We start from the raw sequence: 21,246 nt of genomic DNA on the forward strand, positions 1-21,246 counted from the left end.
CTCTCTTTATTCAACTTACTTGTTCCTGGACAATTGAGAGAAGATGAAGGTTCTTCTTCCCAAACGTCAGCATACGAGTTCTCCTCAGTCCTTTTTTGCTCCGAATGCAGCAGTTTTGGTGCAAACTTCTTTACACGTGAAGAATTAAACTGAGAAATATAGCGCCTCCACTGAATGGAATCTAAATGTCTAGATTCCGTTTCATCTGCAGCTGTATCTTCACAGGCAGAATCCTCATTAAGGACCCACTCATCCAAACTATTCTCCTCTGGGTCCCAAATTTTAATGTGCAGGGAATCCACCTCACAGTCATCCTGTTTAACACTAGCTGGACTCTGCTCACAGTCTTGTTCTACTTCTTCTTCTTTGACAGTGACACCCTCATGATTCCACTCATCATCCACTATTACAGTTGAGAATGCTGGTTCTTCTTCCCCTTCACTTTCCATGAGTTTCTGTTCGCAGTTTTCTTCTTTGATCTGAACAACCCTTTGCTCTGTGCGGTCCTCATCAGGAACCGATTTTTCTGGGGTAGGACTCTTAGCTTTGCGGCTACAAGTCTCCCCCAAGAACGTTTTTTCATTTTTAAACTTTGAGAGCCCCTTCTTTTTGTAGCTACACGTCTCTTCCAAGAGTCCTTTTTCATGTTTGAGCTTTGGGATCCCCTTGTTATTGTAGCTACAAGACTCTTCTGCAGTGCCCTTTTCACACTTGAGCTTTGGAAGCTGTTGGGTAGAGCAGTAAGGCTTCTCTTCCATTTTGGCCATAGCTGTGCGGGACCCTTCTCAATGAGGAGGGAAGCAGCTCTCTGTTGGGAAAGAAGAATATGATTAATTCAGTAAAACAGACTGTAATTTGACTTGTTAGCTTCAATCTTTTGTATTAAGCAGAACCAATTACTGTAGTGCAGAACTCACTGGTTAATCAAACCATTTTATTACTAACATTTGGTTAATTCAAGCAAAATACCATTAACAAGTACAAACATATGGGTGCCGTTCTTACTTCACTGCATTTAAGTTTTAAGTCAATGTTAACAATCCTTCTCTTGACAGGTAATTTGGAATTTTGGAAAATGATGATGAAATAACAGTAGTTAATGTAAAAATGCTCATTGACCTCTCAAGCTTAACAAAGAGCTAAAGGAGTTAAAGTAACTTTTCACTTACTGCCGTTTGTGTAAAAGGAGGCGTCATTAAATAGGGTTATAGGTGTACTGTATGTAGTTACTATTATCACAATTCATAACAGCAATTATTTCTGTGGCAAGGTAAATATAATTATTTGACCACTCCAGTCTAACAGTTAATTATCAACTAATTTGTTTTTGATTTGCACACCACTGAGTGGGAGGCTATACAGGTTTTTTCAACATTAAAAAATGCCCCCAACTTTGTCCTTTCTTCATTCAGAATCAAAGCACACTCAAAGAAGCAAAGGACATGCACATCAGTCTCTGAGCATACAGTGGTGTGAAAAACTATTTGCCCCCTTCCTGATTTCTTATTCTTTTGCATGTTTGTCACACAAAATGTTTCAGATCATCAAACACATTTAACCATTAGTCAAATATAACACAAGTAAACACAAAATGCAGTTTGTAAATGGTGGTTTTTATTATTTAGGGAGAAAAAAAAATCCAAATCTGTGTGAAAAAGTAATTGCCCCCTGAACCTAATAACTGGTTGGGCCACCCTTAGCAGCAATAACTGCCATCAAGCGTTTGCGATAACTTGCAATGAGTCTTTTACAGCACTCTGGAGGAATTTTGGCCCACTCATCTTTGCAAAATTGTTGTAATTCAGCTTTATTTGAGGGTTTTCTAGCATGAACCGCCTTTTTAAGGTCATGCCATAGCATCTCAATTGGATTCAGGTCAGGACTTTGACTAGGCCACTCCAAAGTCTTCATTTTGTTTTTCTTCAGCCATTCAGAGGTGGATTTGCTGGTGTGTTTTGGGTCATTGTCCTGTTGCAGCACCCAAGATCGCTTCAGCTTGAGTTGACGAACAGATGGCCGGACATTCTCCTTCAGGATTTTTTGGTAGACAGTAGAATTCATGGTTCCATCTATCACAGCAAGCCTTCCAGGTCCTGAAGCAGCAAAACAACCCAGACCATCACACTACCACCACCATATTTTACTGTTGGTATGATGTTCTTTTTCTGAAATGCTGTGTTCCTTTTACGCCAGATGTAACGGGACATTTGCCTTCCAAAAAGTTCAACTTTTGACTCATCAGTCCACAAGGTATTTTCCCAAAAGTCTTGGCAATCATTGAGATGTTTCTTAGCAAAATTGAGACGAGCCCTAATGTTCTTTTTGCTTAACAGTGGTTTGCGTCTTGGAAATCTGCCATGCAGGCCGTTTTTGCCCAGTCTCTTTCTTATGGTGGAGTCGTGAACACTGACCTTAATTGAGGCAAGTGAGGCCTGCAGTTCTTTAGACGTTGTCCTGGGGTCTTTTGTGACCTCTCGGATGAGTCGTCTCTGTGCTCTTGGGGTAATTTTGGTCGGCCGGCCACTCCTGGGAAGGTTCACCACTGTTCCATGTTTTTGCCATTTGTGGATAATGGCTCTCACTGTGGTTCGCTGGAGTCCCAAAGCTTTAGAAATGGCTTTATAACCTTTACCAGACTGATAGATCTCAATTACTTCTGTTCTCATTTATTCCTGAATTTCTTTGGATCTTGGCATGATGTCTAGCTTTTGAGGTGCTTTTGGTCTACTTCTCTGTGTCAGGCAGCTCCTATTTAAGTGATTTCTTGATTGAAACAGGTGTGGCAGTAATCAGGCCTGGGGGTGGCTACGGAAATTGAACTCAGGTGTGATACACCACAGTTAGGTTATTTTTTAACAAGGGGGCAATTACTTTTTCACACAGGGCCACGTAGGTTTGGATTTTTTTTCTCCCTAAATAATAAAAACCATCATTTAAAAACTGCATTTTGTGTTTACTTGTGTTACATTTGACTAATGGTTAAATGTGTTTGATGATCAGAAACATTTTGTGTGACAAACATGCAAAAGAATAAGAAATCAGGAAGGGGGCAAATAGTTTTTCACACCACTGTATAATGTAGGTGGTGCACAGCCTTGTGAGGGCAATGAGCTGCAGTGCCTCAGGTGTTTGAGCACAGGTCTCTACTCAAAAAAAACTCCGAAAAATTCTGACTGCATGCATTTTGTTTTTTTTGAGTTTTGTACATGCCTCTCTAAAAAGATTGGGTCAGTGTCACATATTAATGGGGGTATAAATAAATAAGTAAATAAAAAGTCTTAATTGAGCTGCCATATGAAGGTAGCCCAGTGTACAGTAATTAATAGTATCCTTTACTGTGCAGTTCCAGCCACAGCCACTAGATGACAGATCTGGGACACTTTTTTTGTAGATAGTTCTAGCTGTTCATTCATTCATTTTCTGAAGATGAGGATTTCTATTACAGGGCAACAATAGGTGCAAGGAAAACAGGTCAAGGACAAGGCACTTTGGGGACATAAAATCTTTAATAAGCCTGTTTAGAGTCACCCATCAACCTACAGAGCTTTATTCATAATCACAAGTGAAGAGAGTCATTTGGATACCACCATAAAAGAACTGGCTGCAGAGAAACTCAGCAAATAATGAAGAAAGTACTCTAAGACACAAACGAGTGAAAACTTCAGCCCCTCTACCGCCTGTCTGCCCCACACCCTACCATTCACAAAGCACAGGCCTGAACAAACATGATTACCACGGACCACTACGCTACAGACTGAGAAATGCACAGAGAATTCAGCTGAATTCTACAAGTGGGCCAAACTGACCTGAAGGCCACCTAAGAAAAAGGCCATGTGGAAAGGGCTTCATGGGTTAAGTTGACATAAACTGCTGTGCCACCTCAATACTGATCTCTGCAAAGGCACAGAAGGGAGAACAAAATGTAAGAAAAACTACTCAGGATTATGCAATTTGACAACTATAGTATAAGGAAGTCACACTGGAAATAAACCCGATATCAGCGGACATAACAGCTGCGGCCCTCTGTAATCTGCATGGGATTTGATTCTCTGCCCAGTAAGTAAAGTCTCCCTGTTTCCTCAAGACCACCTGGACATCATGCAGGCGTGGACTTAAATGAAAACACACACAAGGAGATCATTAACGTCAGTGGCCATAGCCATCGCCTTGTGCCTCAGTTTGTTAAAAGCTCTGACAATCTGCCATGTCACCTCAGAATGCACTTGGTTGTTCTTCACAGCAGTCTAGCATGACTGGAACATTTTCTTTAATTTTATACAAAAGCAGTGTTTTAGTAAAACCACTCAAATAGGCCTGTGCCAGTAGACAGTTACTGAGTTCACCACATTGACACAGGCCTTAATGTGTTTCAAATGACAGTTAATAGCTTTGTGTTTTGTCTTTGTTTTTTTGGTTTTTTTTGGAATGGCAAAATATTAATAATGAATTATAGCAGTCTTCACTGGCTCAAAGTAATCAAGAAGTAGCAATTAGAATATTAATCTGAAAAATAAGCAGGGCTATAAAGAACACATGAACACTGCAACAATAAGCAAGCCACAGACATCACTGACACTAACAGGACGAACCAATCAGGACCTACGAAGATGTGCCAAACACCTTTGAAAGTCCTGAAAATCTATTTCATTGGATAGAATGCTTCAACGTCACGACTCAACAGTTTCTGCCTTTAGTTACTGACACAGTAGTTGTGGAAACAAAGAGTTCACCCCATTAATTCAAAAAAGGTAAGAATAAGTAAAAGGAGCCACACTAAAGATGGATATCTCTCTATTATATAAAAAAAATCCTGGGATGAGTCAAGACTGTTTAGCCTGGGATGAGGCAAGACTTTTTCAGAGATAATTTAATGTCCTGCAAGACAAGACTTTGTGCCAAGAGATTTATCCACGCCCGGGGCCAGAAATAAAAGGCAACGAGTAGATGACAAAGTAGATCATAAAGAGGTTCAAAAACATTGGCGCGATATGCATGCAGAGCAGGTTAGAGATAATGAAAGTACAGTAATCCCTCCTCCATCGTGGGGGTTGCGTTCCAGAGCCACCCGCAAAATAAGAAAATCCACGAAGTAGAAACCATATGTTTATATGGTTATTTTTATTTTGTCATGCTTGGGTCACAGATTTGCGCAGAAACACAGGAGGTTGTAGAGAGACAGGAACGTTATTCAAACACTGCAAACAAACATTTGTCTCTTTTTCAAAAGTTTAAACTGTGCTCCATGACAAGACAGAGATGACAGTTCTGTCTCACAATTAAAAGAATGCAAACATATCTTCCTCTTCAAAGGAGTCAGGAGCAGAGACTGTCATAAAGGCAGAGGAAAATCAATAGGGCTGTTTGGCTTTTAAGTATGCGAAGCACCGCGGCACAAAGCTGTTGAAGGCAGCAGCTCACACCCCCTCCGTCAAGAGCACAAGAGCACAGAAAGATAGAGAGAGACAGAGTTTGTTTTTCAATCAAAAATCAATACGTGCCCTTCGAGCTTTTAAGTATGCGAAGCACCATGCAGCATGTCGTTTCAGGAAGCAGCTGCACAAAAGATAGCAACGTGAAGATAATCTTTCAGCATTTTTAGACTAGCGTCCGTATTGTCTAGGTGTGCGAACAGCCCCCCTGCTCAATCCCCCTACGTCAGGATCAGAGAAAGTCAGTGCAAGAGAAAGAGAAATGTAAGCTGGGTAGCTTCTCAGCCATCTGCCAATAGTGTCCCTTGTATGAAATCAACTGGGCAAACCAACTGAGGAAGCATGTACCAGAAATTAAAAGACCCATTGTCCGCAGAAACCCGCGACGCAGCGAAAAATCCGCGATATATATTTAAATATGCTTACATATAAAATCCGCGATGGAGTGAAGCCGTGAAAGGTGAAGCACGATATAGCGAGGGATTACTGTATTAACATTTGAAAGTCTCAAAAAAATGATAGTAAAGATCGCATTAGTGCAAACAAATGGAAATTATTACTCGGTGAAATAAAGGAACAGTGAAAAGAGATTGAATATATTATTTGGATTTAAACTTTAAGTCAGAGACTTGTAGATCGTCTAATTCATGTTGCCATCAGGGAAAAATAGTGTTTCTTCCCAATGAAGAAGCGTATCCGTGAGAATTAAAAGATTTGTTGTTTGGTGAATGTGAAATCCATATATGAAAGCAGCAGAGATGTGAAGTGGCTGGCGCGTAGCACAGGCCAGGGGGTCGGTGAGCAAAGTGAACAGGGGTCATAGCCCCCTAGTTATTTCAAAGAAAAATGTAAATTTAGCAGTGTGGCCTCACACTTCCAACCAGATTATAATGAAGAGCCAGAAAATGTGAAAGAGGTAATGTGCTGACATTGCTTCAGAATGGCACTCATTTAAAAACTGTCAAATACGTACAGTGTACCGACACTTAAAACACAATCACATTAGTACTTGGGTTCACTTGCCCTCCACTTCATTGTCAGCCTCAGCAAGTATATCTGTGACACGGCATTTTACGATTTATTTTCATAAGCGGTTATGACTTGTATCCTTTTGTTAAGTGTTAGTTACTGGCTACCATTTGATTGTGTAAATATAAATGTCCACTGTTTATTCAATGAAAAAAAAAAAATGTGCACCCTCGAAATAGGAAAAGAAAACCTTATACTTGTGCATAATTTATAACCAACTGTTTACAGGTGAGTGATGTGCACAATTTACATTATAATTTGGGCACTTTTCTATTATTGTGAAGCAAATCATATTATTGTGATGCAAGATGGAAAACTTACGATTAGGCACCTAATAGGAATTTTAAGATTAGATACCCAAAGGAGACATTAACATTATGGACCTTTAGGTAACTATGCTCCACCCACACTAACTTTAACGTTAGTATTTGTAGTTGGGGTAGGCCAGTCTTTGCGTGACGATAATAGAAAAGTGTTACGATAATAGAAAAGTACCCAAATTTGCACTGTTTGCTCAAGTATCACAACGTTTCTAAATGAACAGAAATTTTAATTAATTCAACAACTGGACAATATCAGTAGTACAGCCTACTGCTGTAATTTATTTTTTAAAATCAAAGTCACAATACATGACTTTCCAGCAATTTATAGTTATAGTCTATGTGTCTGGCATCCCCAGAGTCTCAGTCAAACTGGTCTGCGACTGGCCCGGACAATTTAGTTCTGTCTTCAGATGTAAAGGCCGGGCATGATAGAGGAGAACCAAAGAACACCTACCCAGAAGCATAATGCATAGAATGCAAGCCCATGGCATTAGGAACATGGGAGTTTTGGACCTCACAAACAGAACAAAGACAGGCCTATCTGATGTGTCATGTTTTACATACAGTATCATGACAGAATGGAGAAAAAAAAGGGCAAGACAAAGGCTGAACTTGCAGTACCTGTAAACACTTCTAAAAGAACCGGCTCAATTGGGCAGCACTTTATTTGCTGTCCAAAAAAAAAAAAAAAAAAAAAGTGACAAGCATGTGATTCTTTGAAAATGTGAAACTGTGCTGGAAAGTCATTACCCAGTCAGGTAATCTGATATTCTCAAGGATGTCTAGTCATGTAATCAGACAGGTGACAAGATCAGCAAGTGCAGTCATCAAGTTTGACATTCCTCCCGAGTCCAAGTCACATACTACAACTTCAGCTTTAGTTCATTAGACAAGAGAAAACGGTCTACAAGCACATCCTTACTTCTGGAGTGTCTTTACACGTAACCACAATAACTAATAATTAGTATAATGTCTACAAATAAACATAAGACAAAAAATAAGATAATGTCCTAATAAGAGAAAACAAAGACACTAAAAGGGCTTCCCAAGACTGAAGTTATGAAGTCAGTCGGTGTCATTATACAGTAGACTAAAATTTGACGTATTTTAGGAATTGTGGAGGTACTATGTTGGAACGCCATTAAAATGTTTCAGAATTAGTATAATGAAAAGACATACAGTAATCCCTCGCTATATCGCGCTTCGCCTTTCGCGGCTTCACTCCATCGCGGATTTTACATGTAAGCATATTTAAATATATATCGCAGATTTTTTGCTGCGTCGCGGATTTCTGCGGACAATGGGTCTTTTAATTTCTGGTACATGCTTCCTCAATCGGTTTGCCCAGTTGATTTCATACAAGGGACGCTATTAGCAGATGGCTGAGAAGCTACCCAGCATACTTTTCTCTCTTTCTTGCGCCGACTTTCTGTGATCCTGACGTAGGGGGATTGAGCAGGGGGGCTGTTCGCACACCTAGACGATACGGACAATAGTCTTAAAATGCTGAAAGATTATCTTCACGTTGCTATCTTTTGTGCAGCTGCTTCCTGAAACGACATGCTGCACGGTGCTTTGCATACTTAAAAGCTCGAAGGGCACGTATTGATTTTTGACTGCTTGTTTTTCTCTATCTCTCTCTCTGCTCCTGACGGAGGGGGTGTGAGCTGCCGCCTTCAACAGCTTTGTGCCGCGCATACTTAAAAGCTAAACAGCCCTATTGATTTGTTTGCTCTTCTCTATCTCTCTGACATCTGCTCCTGACAGACACGCACTCCTTTGAAGAGGAAGATATGTTTGCATTCTTTTAATTGTGAGACGGAACTGTCATCTCTGTCTTGTCATGGAGCACAGTTTAAACTTTTGAAAAAGAGACAAATGTTTGTTTGCAGTGTTTGAATAACGTTCCTGTCTCTCTACAACCTCCTGTGTTTCTGCGCAAATCTGTGACCCAAGCATGACAATATAAAAATAACCATATAAACATATGGTTTCTACTTCGCGGATTTTCTTATTTCGCGGGTGGCTCTGGAACACAACCCCCGCGATGGAGGAGGGATTACTGTAATAATTTGAGGATCTCAGCTTTCCATTCATTTCTACTCTTTGCCTGGAGAACAAACTAACTGTGGTGTTTGTATTTTGAAAATTATAGCAGTAGTGTAGCAAAGTCAACTCACAGCGGATGAATCTGAGCCCAGCTCACTGTCAGTGTGGAGAGTGCATGGCCTCCCTGTGCTTGTGTCAGTTTTCTCCTGGTGTTCTGGTTTGCTCCCACATTCCAAGCACCTGCCAGACTCACGGGGTACTTGATGGCCAGGGACTTGGGCTGCATGTGAATGTGTCTGCATGTCAGCATGTGTGTGAACAGGACGTTGTTTGCGGGGTTGAATCCCACCAAGAATTCCTAAACTGGTCAAAGCAACTACACAAGACTATGCCTTAAAACATATATAATTTTTATAAACATTATCTAGCAATACTCTGTATCCATGGATAAATTACATGCCTATACAGTTTTAATGAAATCATGTGTACAGGTATGAAGAAATATATAAAAATTAAAATATAAAAATGTCCAGGGCAAAACATGAACCCTGGAAAACAAAATATAAGTAATACAACCTAAAACGTTTACCGGTAAAAAAAAAAAATTAAAAAAAAACACTATTATTACTACTGTATATACTCACATATAAGTTGGGTCTTGAAACCTGAAAAATCGATCATAAAATCAGAACCAGACCTATATGCCTGTTCCCTTGGACCAATAGTGTGAGTTTTCCGCATTCAACTTATACGACCGACATTATAAAATACCAGAAATTATACTGTAAAATCAAGTCCAAACTTATCCACGAGTATATACAGTAATAACAGAGGATACTACATTATGATTGAAGAAAGAACAGACAGAAGAGAGCTGTGTGTGAAACTAGTGAATCTAGGACTGGAACTACAGTATGTAGTGTTGTACCTGTCACTTCTAAACCTCCATTATTGACTAATACACAAAAATGGGGCTGGGTTTACCCACAATAAATAATGTGATTTCAGAAATATATTGTGGGCTAATACTTTATTATGTAGAATGATGAGAAAAATCATGCCTAAAAAAAAGTACATGTGCTGTGGTTGGGGTAAATAAAATAAAATGAAATGTAATTCTATTAACAAGCATGTGTAAAGTAAATAATAATTTATTTGCAAGCAGTCCAGGACTGAGTGATTTGTTTCTAAGTTAATCAAGGACATGGAAGCTAACACAACACTCCGAACTTGGTCATAATATGTTCAGAAATACATTAAATGTATAAATCTATTGAAAACTCAAACAGAAAATGTTCACTTGTCACAATACTTTCCTTATATACAGTGGGTATAGAAAAGAATCACCCCTTTTGAAATATTCCCATTTTTTTTTGCTTTACAGCCTTAAATGAAAACACACACAAAAAATATTTCTTCCCAGCTTTACTTACTCAATGCAACCTATAACCTCCAAGTGACAGATATCACAGCTACAGTCCAGAAAAATGATAAAAAAAAATTAAAAACAAGACAAACTGAGATTAATAAAGGATCACCACCCCCCTCCACCGCATGTCGATATTTTGTTGAACCCCCTTTTGCTTTAATGAAAGCCTTGAGTCTGTTGGGATACTTCTCTATCAGCTGTGCACATCTAGATTGCAATATTTACCCACTCTTCTTCACAGAACTGTTCAAGTTCAGTCAAAGTGGATGGTGAGCGTTGGTGGACTACTATCTTCACATCTTTCCACAGATTTTCAATGGGATTTAGGTCTGGGCTCTGACTGGGCCACACAAGGACATTCACTTTTTTCTCCTTCAGCCACTGTGTGGTCAATTTTGCTGTTTGCTTCAGTCGTTGTTGTGTTGAAAGGTGAACATTCTGCCCATCTTCAACTGTCTGGCAGAGGGTAGCAGGTTTTCCTCAAGAATGTGATGGTATTTTGCCCCATCCATTCTTCCTTCTACCCTAATGAGAGCCCCAGACCCTACGGCAGAGAAACACCCCCACAACAGGATGCTGCCACCTCCATGCTTTACTGTAGGTATGGTGTGTTGTGGATGGTGAGCTGCATTGGATTTCCGCCAGGTGTCTCATCTGACCATAAGACCTTTTTCCACTTGGCATCAGAATCTTCAAGGTGCATTCTGGCAAAGCTCATATGAGCCTAAATGTGGCCTTTCATGAGAAGTGGCTTTTGCCTTGCGACCCACCCGAAGAAGCCACAATTGTGGAGCGCTTGTGAAATTGTTGTCACATGCACACAATGACTACTCTTTGCCATAAAATCCTGTAACTCCTTCAAAGTGGCCATTGGACTCTTGGTAGCCTCCGTTACCAGTTTCCTCCTTGCTCTTCCATCCAGTTTGGAGGGATGGCTGGATCCAGGGAGGGTCCTAGTAGTACCAAGCACTTGCCACTTCTTTATTATGGACTTTACTGTGCTCCTTGGGCTTGATAAAGCCTTTGAGATTTTTTTGTATCAGTCTCCTGCCTTATGTCTGTCCACAACTCTATCCCTAAGATCTTTTGAAAGTGGCTTGCCACCCATAGTCAGTTGTTTGCGGTCAGTTGCACTACCTACCAAGGGAATGAATGCTCCAGGAACAGCTTCACTAATCACGCAGATTACAGTTGATCATAGGTGGAAGCCATGAATCATGGTCTGTAATGGAAATGGTGGTTACTTACACCTGATTGAGTTTAGGAGGGGGGTGATCCTTTATTAATCTCAGTATTTCTTGTTTTTTATTTATTTTTTATTCTTCTGAACTGTAGCTGTGATATCTTTCACTTGGATGTTATAGACTGCAGAGTAAGTAAAGCTGGAAAAAATATTGGTTTGTGTGTTTTCATTTAAGGCTGTAAAGCAAAAAAAATGGGAATATTTCGAAGGGGGCGATTCTTTTCAATACCCGCTGTATATTATACATAGACACACAAACCACTGAGATATCTACCTTTCCAGAACAAAGATCAAATCAACAGGTTTCTATCACTTTGTAATCCTCATATTGGGGTCTCATGGTTTATTTGGATTCAGCCAAAGGTTCCTTACTCTAAAAGTACCTTAAGTCAAGTTCAGAGACACCAAAAATGTGCAAAGCCATTAAACTTGAGGTATAAAATTTGATTTCTTCACAGTGCATTCCCAATATAATATTACATATACAAGTGCAGTCATGGCCAAAAACATTTTGACATTCCTGCACTTCTATCAAAAATGCACCACTTCTACCAGAAAACTGTTGCAATTACATGGGCTTTGGTATTCACATTTATTTCTTTTGTTTGCATTGGAACAACAGAAAAAAGCAGAGAAAAAAATCAAATCTAATACCATTCTGCACAGAACTCCAGAAACAGACTGGACAAAATTAACTGAGAAAAGCGCTATATAAAATGTAATGAATTATTATTAGTAGTATTTGCACCTTCAGCTTAATATATGGTAGCACATATTAATTGTTTCCTCTAACCATGAATGAGTTTCTTACACCTCTCTACTAGAATTTCGGACCGCTCTTCATTTGCCAACTGCTCCAGGTCTCTCCGATTTTTGATCATGTATATACATAATATACACATACACATACATATACACACACCCAAGCTAACGGTTCGCTAGAAAAATAAAATGACCAGACGATACAAATAATCAGAATTGACACCGAGGAATAACCACACAGCAAAATAATAAGCATACATTATGTTTAGAAATGTATCTAAAATGGCAAGATACTTGGCTTTAAAAATAAATAGCGCAGCTTATGTTCCTGCTGCAATGATGTTTAAAACGCTCCAAAGTGCCTCCGAGAAAAAAATGACAAGTACAGTTCACACTTCTCTTGAAGTTCTCTTAAACGTCACATAACAAATCAGACAGGCTCCTGTAGTTAAACAGGTTTAGGAAACGGAAGGACCTTCATTCGCCTTTTATAACTAGGAAATCTGGCAGAGAATATTTATCTAAATAGAATCAACGATACAGTACATCCATCCATCCACTTAGTTTTTGAACCCGCTTAATCCTGTCCCTGGGGAGAGAAGCCCACGCCTATTTCGGCAGCGTTAGCCACGAAGCGTCAAAGATTCGAGTACTGGGCACACTCCCTCACACTGGGCTATTTTTGACTCGCCAATCCAGTTAGCCTGCACGCTTCTACATAATGTCAACACATCTACTTCGATGGATTCAGATTTTTTTTCCTTATTATGCATACAAATTGGTACAATTACCTGGAAATTCTATAAGAATAGCTCGGGCCACTATTTCCTTCCACTGTATTGAGTGCAGATCTACACGTTGTGCAGAATGGAGACCTGTAACTGGGTGTGGGCGTGAGTGTGGGACCCATGGTGTCCTTTCCAGAGATGATCTCAAGCGTTGAGCACAGTGCTACCAGGATAGAACCTGTCTCCCCAAAACCTCTCGAATAAATGGTTGGATCTTAACTGTTTTTTTTCCTCGGATGCATTAACTGAAGATCAGATTAATTAAATCCGCCATTTTAATAATAGTCGAAATATTACTCCGTATAACGGCTGCAAAATACGTACATTTTGTCCATAGAACCCAGCTATTTTGGCGTTGCAACGGCCACTGCTTCTGTGTTTCACATACCTTATATTACGAAACCTGATTGTGTATCAAAATATTTATTTACTTAGGCGATTAGAAAAGGGCGATGTTTTGGTGAGGCCGTGATCTTAACGGATTTGTGATGTGCCATGCATTTTGTACAAAAAAAAAAAAACAACTCGGAACACAACATGCATTGATGAATATGAATCTGGAAATGCGTTCTGCTTCTGCAGCTAGAAATACAGAAACTGGATTGGCACAGCTGTCCCATTTGCAAGACAACGACAGAGACAACAGCGACAGGGCACACTTACAATTACATTATGAAGCAAATTCGTTCTGGGGACAACCGATCGATCAAAAAACATTGAAGCTAAAGCTTTCATACAAAAATGTAAACATGACAGCTAAATTCTGTCTAATATTACTTACTGTAGCGTTTGTAGTATGTTCCTATAAACAAAAGGCAGAGTAAACCGATTAAGGCTCAAGCTTCTGCTCGTGTCCCTTCACAGGCGTCATCGGGCGTGCGACTTTGCGCTTGCGCAGTAGATTTAAATGGGCTAAAGCCTTCATTTCCCATAAAGCATCAGTCTTTTTACGGAGAAGTGGGTCCATGCGCTGATGTCAGAAGGGTCCACAGATCTCAGGGAAACTTTACTATCAGGAAGCACACTGTTTTGTACCTTCGTTTAATGAAACATAATGCTATTAAATCCTATATTGATAGCATTTTAGAAACATGGGGGGTTTCCGTTATGTTAACAAACATGTTTAGGTAAGAATTTAAAAACTTCAAACCCCATGTGGCTTTGCTGAAATCCCGCCTGTTTGTCAAAACTTTATTAACAAGAAGCATGAAAGCATTAGAGTTCAGTGTCGTTCATCGTCCGCTTATTTTCTGTAGCTATTCCACTCCACATAAAAAGAGCAGCGACTGGAGCTCAGCTGCAAAGACACTCGGCGAGAATTTAGTTTAAAATATGCGAAAGGGCCGACCTCCGGTAGCTGTGATGTAAATGGCCAACACCCAGTCGTACCTGTGTCTGACAGAGCTCAGCCCGCCCGGCAACATCGACCGACGGCGCGAACGAAACCTGTTCAGAATGCCAGTAGTCCGCGCTTCACAATGGCTCATTCATTAAAGTCGGACATTTTTTTTTTTGGATTGTGAGAGGGAGGAAAGGTAAAGTGCATTTGGTCAATACCTGCGGCTTAAACTGCTGTGTGGAAGGATTGTTATTTTCATTCATTTAATTTCCTTTCTATCTTCTGGTACAAGAAAATGTAGCCTATTTGTTGCTAGTTCCAGTGGTGCAGAAACATTGAACTTGTAATGGCAATATATTCGCTGATATAATGACAAATTGTGCTATGTAGGTCAGTAAAATTAACAGTAGCATTATGTATGTAACAGTATAAGAACTTAAAAACTTACAAACGAGAAGGGATCATTTAATCCACAGGCTGTTTTATTTAGCTAGCAATTTATGATACAGTAGCTAAGCTGTCCCAATATCTCATCCAGATACTTCTTAAAGGTTGTCAGTGTTTCTGCTTCACCTACAGTACATGACTTGGTGGTTTGTTTCAGATTCACCTAACTGATTGAGTGTTTCCTGGCTTCAGTCATAGTTGCACTCCCCCTAAATTCCTAGTGATGTCCTGAAGCACACCATTCACAGTTAAGTTGAAAGAATTCTGCTGGAACTACTTTATCAACGCCTTTGAGAATTTTGAACACATTGATCAGGTTCCAGCACCATCTCTTCTGCTTACAACTAAACAGGTTCAGCTCACTGAGTCTGTCACAGTAGGCCATGTCCTGAAGTCCAGGATGTACAGCTTTAAGTGCTGCTATGTCTTTCTTGTCTTGTGGTGACCAGAACTGCACACAATACTCCAGGTGGAGTTTCACTATTGTGTGCATTATATGGTCTGAGCATACTGTCACTCAATTTAAATTACACCGTTTTTAAAATATAACCCGTTATATGCCCTTTAAATAGTTTCAGCACATTGTTCAGTCCATGAGAACACTTTGTCAATGTAAATCCCTAAATCCTTTTCATTGGTTGCTTTCTGTAGGTCAGTGTCTCCCATTCCTTTTTCCCACGTGTGGCACTATTTATATGTTAAACTGTATTTTCCAAGTGTTTGCCCCATTCTAAAGATTGTCCAAGTCTTGTTAAGACTTGTATCATCTAGCCAGGAGTTGTATGGTTCTTCTCACTAGAGGAGCATTTTCATATAGTTTTGAGACTATTTTAAGATTTATTTGAACTTTTAAAGCCAGGCCTCCTTTTTAGGTCTTTCCAGGCCAAAGCCTGCCTGTGGCAATTGGAGCTGACTGGCTGCTTTGGGTGAGGAAACATCTGGGTAAGCTAATGAATTTCCTGCCTACTTTATGAGGCTTTTACGAGCGGTCACACTTCTTTTCATCATAATTTGTGACTCCATTGCACAACAAAATCAATTGCAATTGAGTAACCATCAGTCAGGGGACTGGCTTGAACAAGTGCTACAGAGAAAGGTTACATACTTGACCATCACAAGTGAGAATCTCTTAACCAAACAGAACGACACAAAACTAGCTCTTGTGAACTTAGCCTTTCTTGGCACATAGATCCCAATTAGTTTCAAAAGCACTTTCAAAATTGTCCACTAGAGAAGGATGTCCCCATCTGGCAATAAGGCCAAGCACCGACTTTTTATAAAAGTGTACTTCCACAAAATGCTCTTCAATAAAAATGAGACTCTGTAGAGCACAGGAAGCAAAGGAATTTTCCAAAAACACCAAGACAATCCAATGCAAACAAAGTTCCAATACACTAATACAGAATTTTACACAAAAGCAGAGTAACAAGGTTCAAAATGCAGAAATCCAATAAATCAACCAAATACAATTAAACTCATCAACTCTCTAGCATGTTCAAAATGAACCAGCAGAAACGTTGGAAGTCCATCTGGATTTATAGGGCAGGTAGCCCGGCCTCTGGGGGGACTACCCACAAAATACAAGGAACGTAACAAAGGCAGTTTGTATACATAGACATAACCAAAAATAAAGAAAGATGCACATAAACATAAACAGAGGAATCTGAATTTAACAAAAAAGACATAAAACATGAATTTGAACCACAGCCAGTGGGGAACCATGGCTGAGACATGACACTAGTTAATCTAAGAACCTCTTCCACCCAGGAGGAGTAAAAAGCCACACCATCTTTCATTCAATCGCTTAAGGCCAAAAGAGAGCAGGTCTTGGTCCCAGAAGCTCCGTTAAACCACATCATATTACATGATTTCTGATGGGAGGGCATGTCAAACTTGATGACTGCATTTGCTGATCTCGTTGCCTGAGGATGTCAGTTTGCAGGACAGTTTCACAAATCCAAAATATTGCGAGCTAGCCCCTTGTTTTGGGACACCAATAACGGGCTGCCTGACAGAGCCGATGTTGTATGAAGGCTTTACAGGTATGGCCAGTTCAGCTGCAGTCTCTGCTCTTTTTTCATACTGTCATGATACATAAAACATGAGATTTTAGACAGCTGTCTCACACGTGTGCATAGAGCTTAACTGAGCATAAGATGCCGAGTCGGGGGTTGTTGAAGTGCACTAATGTCTTTTCTCCCACATCTACAGATCACAAACAGGGAAGCCCAGTTAATCCAAGAGCAACTTCCGCATCCTCTTCCAGACCACACCCTCCTACTGACCTCACTTCCGCCACTTCCCTCACGGACCCGCCACTTCCTGCCCACCACTTATAAAAACCAAGCAACTCAACCTTTCTTGTTTAGTTCTAGTTAGAACTCAGTTTTTTTGTGACTACTCTCATGATACTGATATTCTTTCACAATATACAGGGCGGATCCCCAAACCTTTTCTGTTTGTGTTTCCGCTTTTTATACGGTCAAGTCTCTCTTCTGCTTGTGAGGTCCAAAACACCCACAATCCTAAATGCTTGAAGTAGGATTAGATAGATAGATAGATAGATAGATAGATAGATAGATAGATAGATAGATAGATAGATAGATAGATAGATACTTTATTAATCCCCAAGGGGAAATTCATATACTCCAGCAGCAGCATACTGCCATAACCGTCTGATAGAACATCTGCAACATCTTATTGCAGATGTTGAAGGACGCCAGCCTTCTAAGGAAGTATAGTCCTTACATATTAACGATTACGATAGATTAATAGATAAAATTAATTGTACCTCTGGATGAGTACTCACACGCACTGGTTGTAAGCTCTCATGTGCACACAGAGCAGCTCCTGTGACTAAAGACAAAATCACACCTGTTTGATTGGCGCGAGCGAGTCTCTTAACTGGTTGGACTACGTCACTGGGGATATCAAACTACACAACTACAGGCATGGAAGTGCCTCTATTGTGCAAAAATTATATAAACGATGTCTGCGATTGATAATCACTAGAAAAGATGTGTAATGTGACATGGCCTTTATCTGTATGTCAAAATATCATTGTTGATGAAGGTGGTGTGTTTTCTCCAACCTGCCATTTAACAGGAGTCCCAAATCTTTTTCATGTTGTTTACTTCCATTTCACACCTGCACCTTACAGCTCAACTCAGACTGACACACAGAATATCCACTATTAGGCAGAATGCTGAACTTTATTCATCAATCTAAAATTGAAATTGTAATTATAGACCAGGGGTCCTCAATCGCAGTCCTGGAGGGCTGCAGTGGCTGCAGGTTTTTGCTCCAACCTAATTGCTTAATAAGAAGCACTTATTGCTCAAGTAACACTTCTGCTTCATTTTCGTTGCCTCGCTCGTTAAGATTTTGAACCCTTATTGCTTATTTTAGTCTTAAACAGCTGTATTCTTGGTTTTTAATTGCTCCTAATTATCAATAACATGCAAATGACAAGAGAGACCAGCATTTCTCCATGTAGCTTATTACCATTTACACCCGTGTGTATTTATCATGCACAATTGGGTTTAATTAAATACTTGGAAGGAAAGTGAAGAGAAAAAAGTGAAGGACTGAGAATTACTCATCCATTTTAGCCTTCAAATCATTTGGATGATATCCTTAGAAAGGGGAAGAAAATCTAGGATATGAGAATGACCTGACATAGCAGAGTTAGACCACTAACAAGCCATGGCATTTAATTATTGGCAAGAATTGCTTTCTAATTAAACAGCTGGGTTAGAAGAAAAAACCTGCAGCCATTGTGGCCCTCCAGGACTGTGATTGAGGACCCCTGTTATAGATGGAGAAACTGCAGCAAGACCATAAATGTCTAATGTGGAAATTAAAAAATAAATACTATTAAGTCGTGTTCCATGATGGATGAACAGCCTATCCAGGGTTGGTCTGCAACATTGCTGGGGTGGCCATTAGCTTCATGCAATCCCAAATTGGAGAAGGGAGTTAGAAAATTCATACTTGTATAGAGCTACAGTATCTTAACCTTAAGGCATGTTACACATGTACCTGGGACCCTAAGACTCTCCATCCACTTTTTAGTTGGTTCCCCTTGTCTGTTCATTTTATTGGAGAACTGATTAGAAGACAAAAAAGGTAACAGAGGTCGATGAGAACAAGGGCTGCAATTTTCAAATACTGTATTCCTTAAATAAAATTATTCTTTTTATGCTTGCAAAAACTCAAAAGGCAACTTAATCCTGGATGTGTAGACATTTTATATTTTTAGGCTCTTCTAAATGTGGATTTCAGAGATGATAGGGTCTCACTGCTCAAGTAGCATGACCTCTGGAAAGGGAAGACCTGGATGGTTGCAAAGTCATAATAAAATGCTAAACTCACTGAAAAGAACTGAAAGTTCACACATGTCAGTGTATCCATTACTGGATTTTCAAAAAGTATGGAAGCAGCAGCCAGTCAGCTCTTCACTGACGGACAATGCAGCAGTGGTTTATGAGTGCTTATCATGCAGGGTGGGACTACATATTTGAGTGGCATTGGGATGGACATGGCTAGATGTCTGAGAGACAGCAGCTAATCTGTTGGGGAAGGGAAGCACAACCATTACAAGCCTCAGGAGGATTTGAGACAAACAGACAGCAGAGTCTTTCAGAGACAAAGTATAAATAGCAGTCCCACATGTTAATGGTTTGTTAAAGAATGTGACTGTGGATGGTAGAAAGTGACAATGACACAGAGTTCATGTTGTGAGGGAAAGCTGCTTCACTTAATAATAATAATACATTTTATTTATATAGCACCTTTCAAGTGCTCAAGGTGCTTGAAAATTATCTCTCTCTATTATATAAAAAAAATCTTGGGTCGAGACACGACCTTCTCGGAAAGACACTTTGACGTCCCGCGAGAACAACCAATTTAAAACAAGTTCACAGACATCTAACCTCTCAGTTGTTGGAATGCTTTTGGCAGACACACTCCATGTGCTCTCGGCTCTTAAAAATTTTATATGTTCTAGTTGGCACATCAACAACTAAGCGAGGAAGAAAGAGCAGCGCGTCGAAGAGAGACCCAAAAGCATTGGAGAGGAGAGAAGGCAAAAAAGAATGCAAAAAAGAACAATAATAATCTATGTGCAAATTCTGAAAATAAGGAAAGTAATAATCTGCCCGGACCAAGTGGAATTGAAAACCTCGTAGGTCCAATCGGGGTGAGAAATAAAAGACTTCATAAAGACGTTCAAAAACGTTAGCGCAACACACATGCAGAGCATTTTAAAGATTATGAAAGCAGTGGAATTCGAAAGGCTCAAAAAAAGACATTGGCGCGATACACCTGCAGAGCAAGTTAAGAATATGAAAGTAGTAAAATTCGAAAGCATCAAAAAAAAAAGAAATTAAAGATCACATTAGCACAAACAAATGGAAATTATTACTTTGTGAAATAACGGAACAGCAAAAAGAGATCGAATATATGGACATAGGTGATATGTCAGAAGTATGTAGATATTGTAAGGCTTTAAAGTTTAAGTCGGAGACTTGTAGATCATCTAATTCGTGTTGCCATCAGGGAAAAGTAGTGTTGCCTCCCAATGAAGAGGCATATCTGTGAGAATTAAAAGATTTGTTGTTTGGTGAAAGTGAAATCCACAAACACTACAGGCAAAATATCCGAGTCTACTATAATCTTTTCGCGTTTGCATCATTCAATACTCAAAATGTAGATTTACACAATAATGGACCATATGGTCAGGTGTGTATTTATGATCATGGAGAAGCGATGCAACATAGAATCAAAAGAGTATGTAACAATTCCCAAGAAAATAATCTCTTTGAATTGTATGTCTGGTTAACCAAACCTGGGGGTGGGCGAGCGAAACGAGCAGGGGGCAGAGCCCCCTAGTACATATAATAAAAAAATTAAAGAAGTGTAAGAAGTGCAAATTTAACACGAATTTTAATGGAAAGTGCTGTTAACAGGGAGGAGTGACAGCAACGTGTGAGTGCCTGCGTTCCCTCCTTTGTCTTGTGTTTTTTTTTTCGCTGTTTTTTCCCTCTTCAACACTCGTAGCCAATTACAGCTGCAGCATTGCTCTGTGACAGGGTGGCAAATTGGTTCATGGTACACAATAAACCTTAAACTACAGGACAAAACCATCTGTGCCTGCATCTACTCTGAAGTACAAGGTGGTGTGGGTTTTGTGGCTGCAGGGTGGACTCACATTGAGTGCATTTACGTGCGCACACACATAACCGGGTTAAAGCAGAAACCTTGTTTCTTGGAAATCCATGTTTACATGGGCAAGTAATCTTCTGGAGTTCTCTCTTGTCAAAATGCTCCCACGTCATTAAACTGCAGGAAAAGCCCCATCATCAGACAACCTTGAAACCGAAAATAAGAATGCCGCCCTGTGAGAAT

At 39.8% G+C, this 21,246-nt stretch overlaps 2 protein-coding genes across 2 annotated transcripts in view; one reads left to right on the plus strand and one right to left on the minus strand.

The window, feature by feature from the left end:
• Positions 1-21,246, plus strand: part of LOC114661546 (uncharacterized) — a 245,107-nt gene that overhangs the window by 126,819 nt on the left and 97,042 nt on the right. The window lies entirely within an intron of this gene.
• The window catches only part of LOC114663155 (zinc finger protein 845-like), a 52,312-nt gene that overhangs the window by 10,094 nt on the left and 20,972 nt on the right, over positions 1-21,246 (minus strand). Inside the window, exon 6 of the mRNA XM_051935407.1 lies at positions 20-787. Within this exon, the coding sequence (XP_051791367.1) occupies positions 20-787 (768 nt within the window). The remainder of the gene's footprint in view (positions 1-19; positions 788-21,246) is intronic.

This window comes from Erpetoichthys calabaricus, chromosome 12 (assembly GCF_900747795.2).
Source record: "Erpetoichthys calabaricus chromosome 12, fErpCal1.3, whole genome shotgun sequence".
Lineage (NCBI taxonomy): Eukaryota > Metazoa > Chordata > Cladistia > Polypteriformes > Polypteridae > Erpetoichthys > Erpetoichthys calabaricus.